The sequence below is a fragment of the Anas acuta genome, chromosome 5 (genome assembly GCF_963932015.1).
Source record: "Anas acuta chromosome 5, bAnaAcu1.1, whole genome shotgun sequence".
Taxonomy (NCBI): domain Eukaryota; kingdom Metazoa; phylum Chordata; class Aves; order Anseriformes; family Anatidae; genus Anas; species Anas acuta.
The window spans coordinates 53,203,244-53,218,426 of NC_088983.1; the positions used below are offsets into that span (position 1 = coordinate 53,203,244).

Sequence of the window (15,183 nt, forward strand, 5' to 3'; positions counted from 1 at the left end):
TTTTTGTCTGTACAAATCCTTCAGAGGCCACAAGCTGCTTAAAACTGATACGATAGCTGTGTTCGTGGGTCCTGGATCTGCTTCTGTTCAGTGTTTTCTTAGGTTTCCTGGATGCGAATAAAAAGAGTGGGTGTATGACATTTCCGAAGGACAGAAAACTGTGAGACTTTAAGTGTTTTTGGTGGGAAAGATCAGAATTCAAACTTATTCCAACAAATTGGAAGGACTGAGGAGAAAAAGACCTGGATGAAATTTGGTAGGAATAACTGCAAGGTGCTACACTAAGGCAGGAATAATCAACTGTATAAGCACAAGAGAGAAGCAAATGACTAGGCTGCAACTCTGCAGAAAAGAACCTGTGTTGTGACAGATCACAAGCTGAACATGAGTCAATGTCATGCTGTTGCCAAAGAAGGCAAACATCTTGCTAGGATATATAAAAGACATATAGCCTGGAGAACATATGAAGCAATCCTCCTGCTCTGTTCAGCATTGCTTATAGCGCAGTTTGGAGGCTTTGTGAAGTTTTGATTATTACACTTTGAGACAGGTGTGATTGAACTGGATAGAGTCCAGAGAAGGGCAGCAGAACTCTTCAGAGGTCTGGAAAGCATGACATGCTTTGACAAAGAAGATTTGAAAAAATTTAAATTACTTAGCCCAAAGACCAGCAAGCTGTCAGGGGAATACTACAGACTTCAGATACAAAATAGAGGAGGGAATGATCTTCTCTTTGGGCCTGTGGTGGGTTGAATAGAAAGCAAGAAATAGCAGAAAGATTGTTCTAGACTGTAAGAATAATTTTCTAGGACCAAGGATAATAAAACTGCTAAATATTTGGTCCGGGGAGGTTGTTTCATCATTTTAAGAACAAGTTAGATAATTATCTCTGTAGAATGAAATTAGGCTAGATCCTATCTTGAGAAAGTTCTTTGCATTATATGACTTCTTCAGTTAGCTTTGAGACCTTTTCTAACATTTTATGAAGGCAACATGCTCTTTTCATGTAAATGAAATAAAAATTAGTTGTCTAGCTGCCCTGTACTAAGGTGTGTATAATACTCAAGGGTAAGGCAGCCCCTGGAATATGATGCAGCTCTTTCTGAAAAGAGCCTCAAAGAAAAGTAAGAGTTTAAAGAGTTTAATAGAAGATGGTTAAAAAAAACTCTTTTTGGAGAAGGCATAGGGAACAAGGCATTCTGATTTCACTGAAACAGATGCTTAACTAAGTCTGTGAATGCTGAAAACAATGATATGGAAGAAGAAAAACGAATGAGGATAAGCAGTTACCAAAATGATCTGAACTGAAAATAAAAGCTCTTCTAATATTATACTCCTTGAATGAAAGACCATAGTCCAAAGTGCTTGGGTTTTTTTTAGAGATAAAATGAAATAAAATAAAGCTTAGTTCTGCAGGTGATCTTTTTAGACATTTCTCCGGGGAGAGAAAATCTAGGTCCTGTAGTACTCATGGTTTAACATATATTGTTTAATATAAATGGAACAGATGGTCCCCCGTGCACGATGAAAAATACTGAATCTGTGAGCAGACAGGTAGAAAGAAATAAGAGAGCAATGATCATCTCTTTTGGGTACTGTAGTGAGGAGCTGCACATAAGATCCTGAACAGAACTTGTTTTGAGTCCAAAGAATTTTTTAAACCTCTAAGGGGAGAAGGATTTTTCCTTTCCTTACACGCCTCCACTCAGACAAAAAGAAAAGCTCTGAGGAATTAAAGCCATACTGGGAGGAGTGGAAGAAATTTTTAGACCAACCAGGCAATAGGGAATCCTTTCTACAAAACCAGGTACCCTGGGACTGAAAGGCTGCAAAGCAGTGCTGGAAAGAATCTGTGCTGAATGAACAGGACAAGGCAAAAATGAAGAATTAAGCTGGGCTTTTTAGAAAGCTATTTTCACGGAGCTGTTGCTCAGTGAACTGTAGCATGTTAGCATTAGAATCTGATGTAGTTTAAACACTCTTACACTGGAATTACCTATGAATTGTTTGAAATCTTCATGTTTTGATTTATTTTGGGCCATGCGTGCACAAACTATGACCTTCTAATTGCCCGTCTCCCTCCATCTTTCATTGCCACTTGAAAACTTTGGGAAAACTATTGATTTACTCAGAAAGCTGGTCACTTGGTGCCCCAGATATTTCCAGGTAAATTCGCACCCCCTCAACCCAAGGACTGATCAGTGATTTATGCTTGCTCCTGTTGCATTGCCTGAGTTTATTTGATCCTTCCTCCACCCTTCCCTTTGCTTTCTGTACTTTTCATATGAGTAAAACTGATTTCCCAACCCAGTTCTTATCTGGGAGACAGACAGGGCGTCCAAAAGAAGGCTTACATTGACCTGATGCTAAAGCAGGTTCAGTTTTGAAACAGCGTGGTTCTGGAAGGAAATGAAGCAAAGGATAGCTAATGTAAAAAATCTTGGTTTTACTAGTAGGAGGAGGCAACAATGCGGAAGGGTTGTTCTCTGTGAAACCTGGGAGTAAATCTGAGAGGCTGGGCAGAATGCGACTGGACATGCTGGAGGGGGTAATCCGCTGTTGGAAGCTGTTGATAATTGTCATGAAAAGGGAGAGTTTGGGACAGAAGCAGCTAGAAGGAAGACAGGAAACTGAAAGAATTTGACTAGAAGGAGCACTGGCTTGAAATAAGCACTGAATACGAACATTTGCTTACAGGCCACATGGCTGAAATTTCCCAGTGTGCTTGTGAAGAAATTGTGTAGGCTATTGCAAATGGCACTTCAGCATGCACCACATGTTTAATGCAAAATAACAGGATCCAAGCCTGCTTTAAATAACGCATCTGTGTAGCAGTGTTCAGAGCAGCCATACCCTTCACATTAATTCATCTTTTTTCTGTTATATTTTGCCTAGTTACAGTCTTAAGGTAAATCCTTCCCGGTGTGTTGCTGCAGACATTCCAGCAAAATTCTTTTTCTACAAGCGAAAATCAGAAGCAGCAGCTTCAAGCTGGCAAGGGCAATTTTGCCTAAGAAGAAGCTGTCTGGTCACGCAGATGAGACTGGAATCTGTGAACATTTGACAGGCTCTGAGCGCTTTCTCTGTGTGAATGAGGAACTGATGAGTGAACAGCAGTGTCCAGCAGCGCTTTTTGATGGTAATGCCAAAGCCTTTTACCAGCAGCTTCCCAGTGCAGATGGACTTTTACAGAAACAGCCACATAAACATTTCTACTGCCATTAAGAGGGAATGGGCCCTTTTTAAATACTGGAAACAATGCAAAGACAGAAAGCAGGTATGGGAAAGCTTTGTAAAATTATGTGTGTGAAATTATGTAAGGATATTGCTCTGAAAATGCTTCTCTCTGTTCTTCCATCCAAGGCAGTACACTCTGCCTTGTGGCCAGCAGCACTTCTGTGTCATATGTTCACAGAAAAATCCAATTTCAGAAACACATTTGTGAAAACTTGAATTGTACAGGGTTTAATGGGGGAAATTCATAGCTTCTTGTTAAGGAAGATGACAAACTGGTTAAATCTCTGGATGGAAATATGCTCAGAGTTTTAAAAGTGGAAGCAACAACATGTGTTTTCCTGAAGATATCAGGGATGAATTCACAGCCCTGGCTGTCTTATTTGCACCAGCTATAGCCTCCTGAGAAATAGCTTTTTGTAAAATGGATAAAAAAACTGATAGGGCTCAGGTTCCAGCTATCTATAGGCTTTCTGCAGAGAGCTGTCATGGCAAGAGATTTGTCGGGAAAGACCACTGGAAGCGAGGAACTGCACATTGCAGATTGTGAAGGGTCACTGTGAACAAACATGACTAACTTTCCTAACTTGCTTTGCTACTTTTTACTGTGTGTCTGTGGACATAAAAGAAAGAATGCTACCAGACCCAGAATTTGATAAGCCTGATTCATCTCAAGCAACAAATACTAAGGTGCATTATGTGGACTGCAGGACTTCATTGGCAGAGCAGGATTTTCATCCTGGAGTAATACTGGGCTCTGCGTTGGTGCTGAGTACATCATGGTCGTTTCTTCTCTGTTCTCCAGCTCAGGCCTATGTCCTGTCCTAGCAGAAAGGAAGGTGTGCCAGAGCAGAGATGGAAGTAATTCTCATGGAGATACGCAGATCTTAATGCCTTTGATCACCTTCTTCAGTAAACCACAGCTCAGTGATTTTCCAAATTGAGATGTTGCAGCATGTTGGCAGCAAAGAGCAGCACTGCAGTGCAATTCGCAGTGTTCCCTGAGTATCTTCACAGTAATAAAACAGCAGGACATGAAAAGAAATGAAGGTGATTTTTTGGCTGAGTGTGATGGCAGATGTTAAAAGACAGCATGCTTTCCTGCCTTACCTGTCAAGACAAGAAGAAGAAGAAGAAGAAGAAGAAAAAACCTCTCAGGGAAAGCAGCATTCTTGTAGGCAAATACCCCTGTGTAGGATTTTCAGGTGGATTTGTGAAGCCTGCTGTTGGAACATACTAGTCAATAGCACAAGACATTTTTCAATGTATGCTGTAGTTCAGCCTTTGATGGATAAAAAGACAAAAGCAGTTATGTTTTTATTGGTGAAACATAGTGTTACAAGTTGCTCTATCAAGCAAAAGAAACTAAACCTCATTGATTCTGAAAGTTTTCTCTTAACTGCAGGTAATCAAGAGAGAGACCAGAGTTACCCAGCTTGTGAACATCTTTTGTTGCATTGCTAAATAAACTCTTAGCAGTCAATGAGCTCCAACATGACTAGGATACCAAAATGCATTTTGTTGTCTTTGCAAGTAATCCCAGCTGGTGCTCAGCTATCCATTAATTTCCTTCGGGGATGATTATTGGACTCCACAAGCTCATCCTAACTTGTGATGCAACAAGCATCCACCAGCAAGAACCAGCATATCCCCTCTTGCTTTTACCCACGTGGATAATGTGGCAGGTCATAGAGCTGTGACCAGAGGGCAGCATTCCAGTGAGTGGGGAATTGGTTGGAATCAGCTACTGCAGGCACAGAGTTCCAGGAAAGATGAGAATCATGTGCCCACTCAAGCAAGAGAGAGAAAGAGAAGGTGTGCTTATGGAGATAGAGACGAAAGCAGACAAGAAAAATCTAAAACTTGTTCTCTTTTCCATAGGGCCTTACATAGCAGTTAGTTGTATTAAAATTGTATCTTTTCTGATACAAAGTACAAGAGCACAGACTTGCAGAAAGTAAATCAAGGACATAAAACTGCTACAGAGATGACAGAGAACAAACTGAGATTAGGCCACAGGTTCCAACATCTCATTATGATATCTCCATGATCTCATGTACAACAGTCTTCAACAGGAAGACTGGCACAACTGAACTTGTGACTCCTGTAGTGTACAGACAGCCGAAATGACTTTCCTGCTTAGTGCACTTTCATGGGTGGCAGGTTCCACCTGTTAGATCCAGAACAGATATACCTCCTATTAACAGTTGCTTTTATTCATAATGAGGAGAAATGAGAACATGAAAGGATCGCTGCAAGATTTTCCCCAGCTGATCGTGCTGTGCCTGACTGGTCTGCTGGATGACTGGGCATGTGAATGAAAGTAGCAGTATGGAACAGGAAGGAAAACAAGTACAGCCTGTGTTTAACTGGAACAGTTACTCAAATCCTAATGAAATTTTCCTTACTTTCTCTAAACATTTGTTATAATTAAGGATTTAAGGAAAACCGACAAATGGGGCATCAACTCTGAGAAGAAATTAGGAACCTCCTGTTCTGGTCTGCATGCTTGGAGGATGAAAATATTCCTTCAGCTGTACTGAAGGAAACTGCTACTTAGATGTGTAGAGGAAAGCGTGACTAAGAATAATCAACAATTACCTATGCCTGTGCCTTTGAACTATTCTTAGACTTTCATTACTTAATAGAAGGAGTGGGAACTATCCTGAGCTAAGAACAGGATAAGCGAGACAGCTTAGGCCAGCTATCTGTCTGACCTACAAACAAACTTTTGTTCAGTGAGGCTGTCTAAATCACTTTTTCATTCTTTGTCAACCCTTTAAAGTCCTCATGCTGCATTAGCTCTTGGGAGAAAAAAAATCATAAAATTCTTTTCCTACTTAAACTCATATTGAAAAGGAAAAATGATGAGTAACCTGTGATACTGAGCCAATCTGCATCTTCCTTAGGTTCTCAGTTTTTGTCTCCAATCCAGAAACTTACACAAACACTTGTAAACTTTCTCCCTTGTTGCCTCTTAGGAGAACCTCTGTGTAACCATCACCTTCTTCACATTCTCCTTTATCACTACTGTGGCACCAATGGAATTGTGCCTGTTGAGTCCAGCTGGTCAGATGACAAAACAGAGCTGTCCTACTGACTGACTCTTTAGCATCTTTAATCCTGCAGGGGGAGGTTGTTTTTGTTTTTGTTAGTTTTGTTTGGTTGGTTTGGTTTGACCTTATAATAGCGTAGTAAAAGTGAGAAATGGTGTGCTGCATTCGCTTGTTTTTACCCATGTTCCCCATCCTATGGCCTGTAGATTGTAAGTGTCTTTTAAAAGCTCTTTTACAGAGTCTAGCAATGTGCAGTTTAGCAGGCCCCCAGCTTCTTTGCAGACTACTGTGATTTGAATATCATAATTTAAGCAAGATAAGTTTAATGTAAAATCATCACAAAGCCCCTCTGAGATCATTATGGTAGGTGCTGTCAAAGTGAGTTACATTCTGTAAATGCTCCTGGTATTCCAGGCAAACCTGTCTCAGCTAATCATTTATGCTAGTGTGATCTGCCTTCTGGGGCAGCAACCTGGCTGCTCTCGAAGAAACAGGATGCCTCAGCAAAGCCGTGTTCCACAGGCTCAGCATCTCTTGTGCACACCATAGAAAGAAATACACACTCAATCCAGGAAAATAGGAAATAAGGCTTGGGGCATGAAAGGAGTTAGTTTAACCTTGGCATTGCTGCAGGTGTAACTGGATCCATGAAAAAAATCCTGCCGTTGAAATGGTCTCAGTGTTTTATGTCTAAAGGTAGCAATGTTAAATAAACATTGGACAGCAACAGAGACTTCTGGCTTTCTCAGGCTGCAGTTTTCAGTCTCCTCTGGCCTATGCTTTCGCATAAACCATTTATCTCTGAGCTCATTCCCAGCAGTAGCTTGTTTTTTTTTTTTACTACTTACTGCTGGTGTGATTTCAGTGACAGTTTAGTAAGTCTGTTTAACTGCAAGTGCAGAACAATTTCATAGAATTCAACACATTTTATGCACCGTAGTTTGAACTCAAATGTTCTAGCAATGTTTTCTGTTGTTTTTCCACTTCAGATCAGTGCTAGAGTATGTTTCTTTGCTTTATGGTTTTTTGGTCTTGTTTGCTTGAGGATTGTGTATGCAGTGGAAGGTTGGATTTTTGTAATTTGTTCATTTAAAAAAATATGTAAAAATGTGTATTACATTTTAGTCTGCTAGAATAATTGCTGGCTCCCACCTAGAGTTTATTCAGCCTTCTTCTCTACTAAAACACCACTTTGCCTTTCTAAATTAATACACTTATACATAATAGTCAAAATGGATGACATGGTGTGTCACCCTAGCACAGCAAATGTGGATAACAAATTTCCCTGAATGCTATTCCAGGAATAAAAAAAGTTAATAACAAAACTATCATGTTTCTGTTTTGATCAGTGCATATACATCATTTTATATATCATCATTTTAGCTTAAACAGAGTTGTTAGAATTTCAGTTGAAATATAGAAGGTTTCATTAATATTCGGAAGTGCAGGCTAACAGTAGAAGCTTCTGCCAAAATACAGTCTCTCCATTTCCTTTTCCTGAGTATGGGCAGAGCTGAGGAATTTCAAAAGAATTTTTGTCTCTCCACAGATCTTGGGGTATACAGAAGCTGGTTTATTATGCTGACAGACTCTCTTGACTGAAGGAAACCTTTAAAATGAAGTACTTTCTGTATTATTGCCATACGGTTCTGTGATTCTAAGTGTGGCTTATAATTTCCAAGAAGCATCCCAAATGCTTCAGACAGTGATTCACCTCTCTGGATTGATGCAGAGTTCAAAAACATGCATTCATCAAAAGCAGAGAAAGGTCAAAGTCCTAAGTGAGTCCCTCATTTTGTTACACAGTCCTCTTTATACTGACTTTGCTTTTGAGGATCTGCTACAATAAATTTCTCCTTGATATTGGGAGAAGTGATGCTCTTAATCTGTATCCAATGAGCGGAGCAGACAGTATGTGGTATCTGGGGAAAAAAATCTTGCTAACCACAGTCCAAGAAAGCTGTTCATTACGCAGGCTTTCACTGACTCAAATAATTGAAACATTTGCAGCTGTCCTTAAATATTAGAGCAAGAGCTTGGAAGAACAGGGCTTTGCTCTTGTAGCTTACATGATTTTGCAAACTTTTACTAACAGTGAATCCAGCTGCATTGCTTCACTTTGGTTTCTTATGTCATTTTTCAGTGATCTTATGATCTTAGGAAATTAAAGGACTCTTGCCAAAGGTAGGACTAGGGAATTTGGCTCGTTAATATTTTGGAATAAAAAGAAAACCCTCTTGAGTTTTACAAGAAGATCTGACCTACAAGACTAGAAATGGGGTGACCTTTCTATTATTGAAAGTCCTTTACTAAAATCCATGGATTTCAATAGAAGAATAAAGTTAATTGTCTTTCCACTGGTGGATTGATTCTGTTTCAGGACAGAAAAATCACCTCCAGCGAGCACAAAGGTATTAAAGTTTCCTGGGTCATGCACATGGTGAATTCTGTCATTTTCTTTCCAAAAAAGGGGTTTGTAATTCCTGGCCTGCTATGTGAGTCACTACCATTTTGGTCCAGTCTTTTCAGGTCATTGACGTAATGTCAGTGCCTTTGAGAACTGGTGAGCTCCATGTTTTTTGTGCCTCCTCTACCAAAATTAGTTTCTTGGCTTCTTCCCTGTAGGCTGCTGCCCTCCTAATAGGGGGCTAATAGGGTGTAAAGGCGCTAGCACTCCGTGTTTATGCCTTGGATCTGCTTGGCTTCATCGTATACCTCTGCGCTAACACCACAGGGATGCCATAATAAGGAATGGTAGGGTAGCAAAGTACCCTGCTCCATACATAAATAGAATGAGGGTCACACAGCTGCTGTGTATGACTTGTGTGACCCATGCTGAAGGCCCACTTTCCGCCTCTGGTCTGGGTCTCTCCTCTAACCCTGCAGTTTCCAAACTTATGCCACAGCAAGAACTCAAGGCTGACACCACAGAGCCCATGGCCATCACATCCTGATGCTCTCTGTTCCCTTCAAAGCTGTCACAGGAAAAGGTTTGAGCACCTTTGCCCAAGGACTTGTGCCTTTGCTGGGGCAGCAATGGAGCATTTCAGAAGCTTCATCTTGCAGACTTTCCATGCTAATTCTGAAGTCCAGGAGCTGTGAGTTGCCTCTGTTTACGGCAGCCCTGTAGTTAGCTGAGTCTTCCTAATGATTGGCAAGTGATTCTTAGATTGGTTTAGTGAGAGGCAGTTATTAGATACTTTCTAATTTATTTAAATAGATAAAGAACTTAAATAGTCCTGAAAGTGGTGAGTGGGAGCTGTCAAGGAAACAATTTGCTAATGGAAACACGGCATAATTAACTGCCTTATTTAAATGACTTGCCGGCACGTTACTGGGAAGAGCTGATAAACAAGGGACTCTGCAGCAGCAGGGAGTCTTTGCGACTGTAACTGAGAGATCCAGCCTTTGCAAAGCGACCAAATTACAGAGAAATTAGCTTTGGGACAGAAACAAGGATAGGGGTTATATGAAGAAACACAAGGTCAGACTCACCGTAGAGTTTATTAAACTGTTTTGTCTTTTCGAGATTGTTTGGCCAGCAGTGTCCTGCCTGTAGTATATTCCCCAACTCCTATACAGTGTGGCTAAAAAAATGCATTCTTAATACTTCGCTGTCGTTTTTTGCCTCAAGAGCACGCAGGAATGTCACAGTCAGCCTGCTTCTCCGTGTGGCCACACCATGGTGATCATTGGAATAACAACGGATGAGTATGAATCACAAACATCTAATAGCCCTTACAAGTTTGCCTTTAGGGACTGTTTTACTAAGCTGGAAGCTGCAGTGAGCCTGCCGTGCTAGATGTAGCACTGTGCAGAAATAATTCTGCAGAACCAGAGGCTAAGCTCACAGTGTGACTGTTTGGGATTTAGTTCTTGGTGAGATGTTAGGGCCTATTAGTATTGTTTAAACTGCAGCAGTGGCCAAATGCAGTACAGACATGGGAAGAGAGAGAGTCTTCGCCCTGAGCTCACAAGCTAAAAGGCGAAGTGAGGAAAAATAAAAGACAGCATGGAAGCAGATACATGGCTATTAGTTATGGCTTAATAGTTACATTAAAAATGCTTTCTTAAATTAATTTGCTGGATGAGAGACAGACAGCTGGTTAGTTCCTTGTAAGTGCCATGGGTAAGGTTAGTCGTTTTATCTCAGAAGGCAGGCAGTGTGGTTAGGCATGATCGACCTTTAATCAATCTGAGCTGAACATTCCCAGTCATGTCCTTCTTTGTCTTCCCAGCGCTGTGTTCCAAGAAGATGTGCTCCATGATCTTCCCAGGAAGCAAAGTCAGGGGCTAACTGTCCAACCAGCTTGTAGTTCCTCACGTTATCTTTCTTGCCCTTTGTGAAGATGGGTGCAACATTTGCCTTTCTCCAGTCACCAGGGATCTCCTTTCATCTCCATGAACATTCAGAGTGACCTCGATATATCAGTCATCTCTCTCAACACGCATCGGTGCAGCCCATGGGATCCCAAGGGTGTGTGGCATGCTCAGGAGTCAAAGCAGTCAAAGCTGGGCAAAGTGTTCTGAGTTCAGAGGCATGGAGGAAAATACAGAGATGCTTGTGAGGAGTGATCTAGTGTAAAATTGGGACATGGAGGGATATTTCTTCTTGTCTTTGTTAGTGTGTCCCTTTTGATAATTAGGTGAGAATTTAATTCGTTGCTGCCTTCAGAGCTATTAGAGCTGCATTTCAGATTTCAGTTTTATTCTCAAGTATGAGGGAGCAGGGACTGTGGGTCAAACTGAATTCTTGTTGGCTGGTTATTGCAGGTATCGCATCATGCCACAGTGGGATCCCATTACCTCCTCACAGTCTATGAGGATTCCATCTGCTTTACTTCTATTACTGTCATCCCCCATTTTTTTTCAAATGTTTACCCCTATATCATTTTTAATTCAGGATTTACTTTCACCCCTCCCGCAATGAGTAGTGTGTTTTGCTCCTGTTCTGCCAGTCTATGAATTCATTGTTTGCTGGCTGGCAAGGCACCAGTTCTGGGGTGACAGATGGGGCAGACTGCAAAGCAGGCAGTTGCTTCCCAGCCTGAATGATATTTTAATAAGCACAGAGACGTGACAGAGGGAGAAGCTTCTCACTGGAATGACTGGCAGTTTTGTTTTCAGCCTGAAAGCACTAATAGATGATTTTTGGCCTCAATCCAAAAAAAAAATCAAAGAAAATAGAGGCAGAAAATCCCATTAGCTCCTAACTTATCCCTCTTTTTTAAGGGTCAGAGAAGTTTTTTCTCTGCAGTCTATTCTCTATATAGTGAGTTGTTTCCTTGTTTCTGGTGTTGTCAGTGCTCTCTCAGAGAGAACTCTCACTCAACGAGACTTGCCTTTTAATTATCTTTTATTTTCCTTCTTTTTTTTTTCCATTTCATTCACTTTCTCCATTGTCTTCTTCCCTAAACAATCCTTCTTCCTCTGGTTTCTTTACATTCCTCACAGCTCCACAGTGAAGTCTGTCTGAGTAATGGGGCCTACCAACTTACTTGGCTTCCAGTTTCTGCGTCCTGTGAAACAGCTGCTGCAGTGCCAGGCAATGACATCTGCATGGGAATCTCGAGAGCATATGTCCTCATCTCCCTGCCCTTCAGCTGTATCTCAGTTACATAATACAAGGCCTGTGTAGGGCTTTGTTTCATCCTTGGTCTTACGAACAAAACCACCGCAAAAGAGAGCTCTGGCAAAGCCCCAGAAAGCTCTGAGATCCCTCTGCAGTGTGAGCAGCACAGTGTTCTGCAGACAAACTAGAGGATAGCGAGGCTTTCAGAGGAGAAAATTGTTTTTTCTTCCTAGAAGTACAGGGAAATAAGGTCCAGCTGTCACTGGGAAAATATCAAAATGGTTCTGGAATATGAACTGAGATACAGTCCCATACACTGGTCAGAGAATGCCGTGAGAAATTCTCAATATTTTCCTTAGACTTTGCTGTCTATTTAGCAGGATTCAGGTCTGGGTCTCAGCTGGAGCATGAGCTGGAAATTAATGGAATTCCTGCTAAAATGTGCTTCTTTTTCTTTTCAGATACAATGATGACTCTGAAGGTTCAGATTCTGATTGGCTTCCTCTGGTGCATGATTTTAATGCACGCAGATGGCTTCCCAGTAGACAGCAATACTGAATTTCGCTCTGCTTTCTCAGTGGCCCGAACCAGCAGCATGGAAGGGAGCTCTGAGATGGTCATTACCTTTGACAAAGTGTATGTGAACATTGGCAATGACTTTGATCCCAAGACGGGGTTGTTCCGGTGTCGGATCCCTGGAGCCTACTACTTCTCCTTCACAGTTGGGAAATACCCAAAGAAAAACTTGTCTGTCATGCTGATGAGAAACAAGAATGAGGTGCAAGTGATTGTGTATGATGAACATCACCGCAAGGAACGGAAGGTAGCCAGCCAGAGTGCCATGCTGCAGCTTGACTATGGTGACACAGTCTGGCTGCGTTTACACGGAGACCCCAAGTATGCTCTTTACAGCAACGTGGGCCCCTATACAACTTTCAATGGCTACCTAATCTATCCGGACACTTCTGCCTTCTTCCAAAATGCTCTTAGCTCTCAGGAGTTGGGGCCTCCCCGTCACAATATTCAGCAGCTTCCAGGAGAGCAGAATGAAGCTTCCCAGCGACGCGTGTTGTCTGATCAGCCAAAGAGGGAGCAAGACCCTCGCTCTGCATTTTCTGTTGCTCGCTCACAAAGCCTCCTGGGGACAGACGACAAGCAAACCCAGCATGAGCCAATCACATTTGACACAGAGTTTGTGAATATTGGGAAAGATTTCAATTCCTCCACTGGCATCTTCTCATGCCGCATACCTGGTGCATACTATTTCTCCTTCACCATTGGCAAAATGCCCTTTAAGACCATGTCAGTGAAACTTATGAAGAACCACAATGAGGTGCAGGCCATGATCTACGATGACAACCACTCCAAGAGGCGGGAGATGCAGAGCCAGAGTATCATGCTGCCTCTGCAATACGGGGACACCGTCTGGCTCTACAGCCATCAGCATGATGGCTACGGTGCCTACAGCAACCATGGCAAGTACATCACCTTCACAGGCTTCCTGATCTATTCCGAGGCTCAGCCAAAGCGGCTCCCAGGTGCCAGCTCACTCCAAGGGTCAGAAAATTAAACGCAGATGTGAAAGGAGCATAAGAAAAGCCAAGGTGCCATGAACTTGGGTATAGCTCCTCTTCGGATATCATCCTCTACTTTGAGCATGCTATCATGTGTCCAGTGCTTTCCTTATGCTGCGCGCTTGTGCCTGACTGCAGGGCCATTGCTGTATCTGTCGTTCATCCATAGAAAGGTCTTTACAGGATGTATGTGTGTGTCCAGTGTTGGTGTTTGATCTAAGCATAAAGCATGAGGTAGTTTGGGGCAGGGGTGGGGCGATGTAGTGAAATGCCAAGGATCAGAGAAACACTGCAGTGATGCTACTGCAGTTTCCTAGCATCCAGAAAGCAAAGGATGTGGTGACTTTCCTTGCGTATCTGTTAAGGGAATAATTGTAATGAAATTGAATGTAATAAAAAATACAAAATATGTACGGTTTTCTCAGATTGGAATTTGTTGGTGGCTGTGAGACTTGTGTTCTTTTAATGGCCTGAGGTGCCAGTTCAAGAGGGAAAGAAGTGTGGCGATTGTACGAGCTGCGGTATGGGTTACTGAGCCAGATGGTTACTGGGGCTGTGCACACACTTTTCTCTTCTGTGTGTGTGAAGCGTTGGTGCCTGTTATGACTTTATTGCAAGTTCCATCATATTTGTCACTTTTCTTAATTTGAACTTCCTGAAGTCAAGAAGAACACGCAAGACAAGTGTTTAAGAATCTCAGCTTCCATTTAATGAAAATAATTCATTTGGGAAAAAGAAACAAACAAACAAACAAAAAAAAAAGTATGCTTCTAGCCTACTAGGATAGTAGGGGCTAGAAGGAGAAGGGCTCAAAGCTACAAATGGACCAACCTCTGGACACCCAGAAGCAAGGTAAGTAAAGTGTTTTTAAATCTATTATTTGAGTCATGATTTTTAAGTGAGTAGTATCATGCCATGCAGTGGCAGTAGTTTCCCCACAGATGAGCTCTTTGAATACAAGGCTATGGATAACCTTTATGCCACATTGCTAACCTAGCACGGACAGGATCAAAGGGACCACCACCAAGTGACAGGTTCTGCCTGCGTCGCCGTGGGTTGTCGTAGTCTGCACTCCGTCGAGCCGTGGTGCTGCTGCAGTGGGACTGCTGCGGCTGTAGAGGGCACTGGTGTGTTCCTACAGGGCAGCCGAGGCGGGCAGCAGGACCCCAGAGTTGGGTGTTAGGAAACCAGGAGGCTGGAGGCTTTATCGGTGTGTGGTTAGTGCTGTTTCCGTTGAGCTAGATGCTCAGCTACACCCTGTTTTGCCTCCCGAAATACATAAACTGCCAAAGTGCCAAATCTTGAGCATGCACGGAACTTTGTGATATCACTGGGGTGCAATTTAGAGTCTGCTCGACAGATAGAAAAGCCCTTGAACAGACCCTAACAAAATCCTGAATTCAACAGAATGCCTTTGTATCTGAGTCACCAAGCCAACCCCCTCGATGTTTATCCAGAGACTTCTGGAGCTCAGGCTGTATATTCTCCAGCAAGGCAATATTTTCAGGCACTAGTGACATCCCAGCTCAGCCTTTCAGTGATGTTCTGTGCTCAAACTGGATGTATTTGCAGCCACTCCCTAACTGCATCACTCCATATGTATACATGTACTAGATGTTAAAGACTGAAGACTGAGGAAAAGGATGAAGGGTGGAGATTGGAAGTATATTAAAAACAGAAAACAGGGCTGGCAGAACATGGTGGGACACTAGCTTACTAGAAGTTGTTTCAAATGACATGCTAATCT

The 15,183-nt window shown here is 42.2% G+C and overlaps 1 protein-coding gene across 3 annotated transcripts in view; it reads left to right on the forward strand.

The window, feature by feature from the left end:
• C1QTNF4 (C1q and TNF related 4) overlaps positions 1-13,847 on the forward strand; it is a 39,252-nt gene extending 25,405 nt beyond the window's left edge. For all 3 annotated transcript variants that reach the window (XM_068684783.1, XM_068684782.1, XM_068684780.1), the window contains exon 2: positions 12,324-13,847. In XM_068684783.1, the coding sequence (XP_068540884.1) occupies positions 12,329-13,432 (1,104 nt within the window). In that variant the 5' untranslated portion in view covers positions 12,324-12,328 and the 3' untranslated portion in view covers positions 13,433-13,847. The remainder of the gene's footprint in view (positions 1-12,323) is intronic.
• The last annotated feature ends 1,336 nt before the right edge of the window (positions 13,848-15,183 follow it).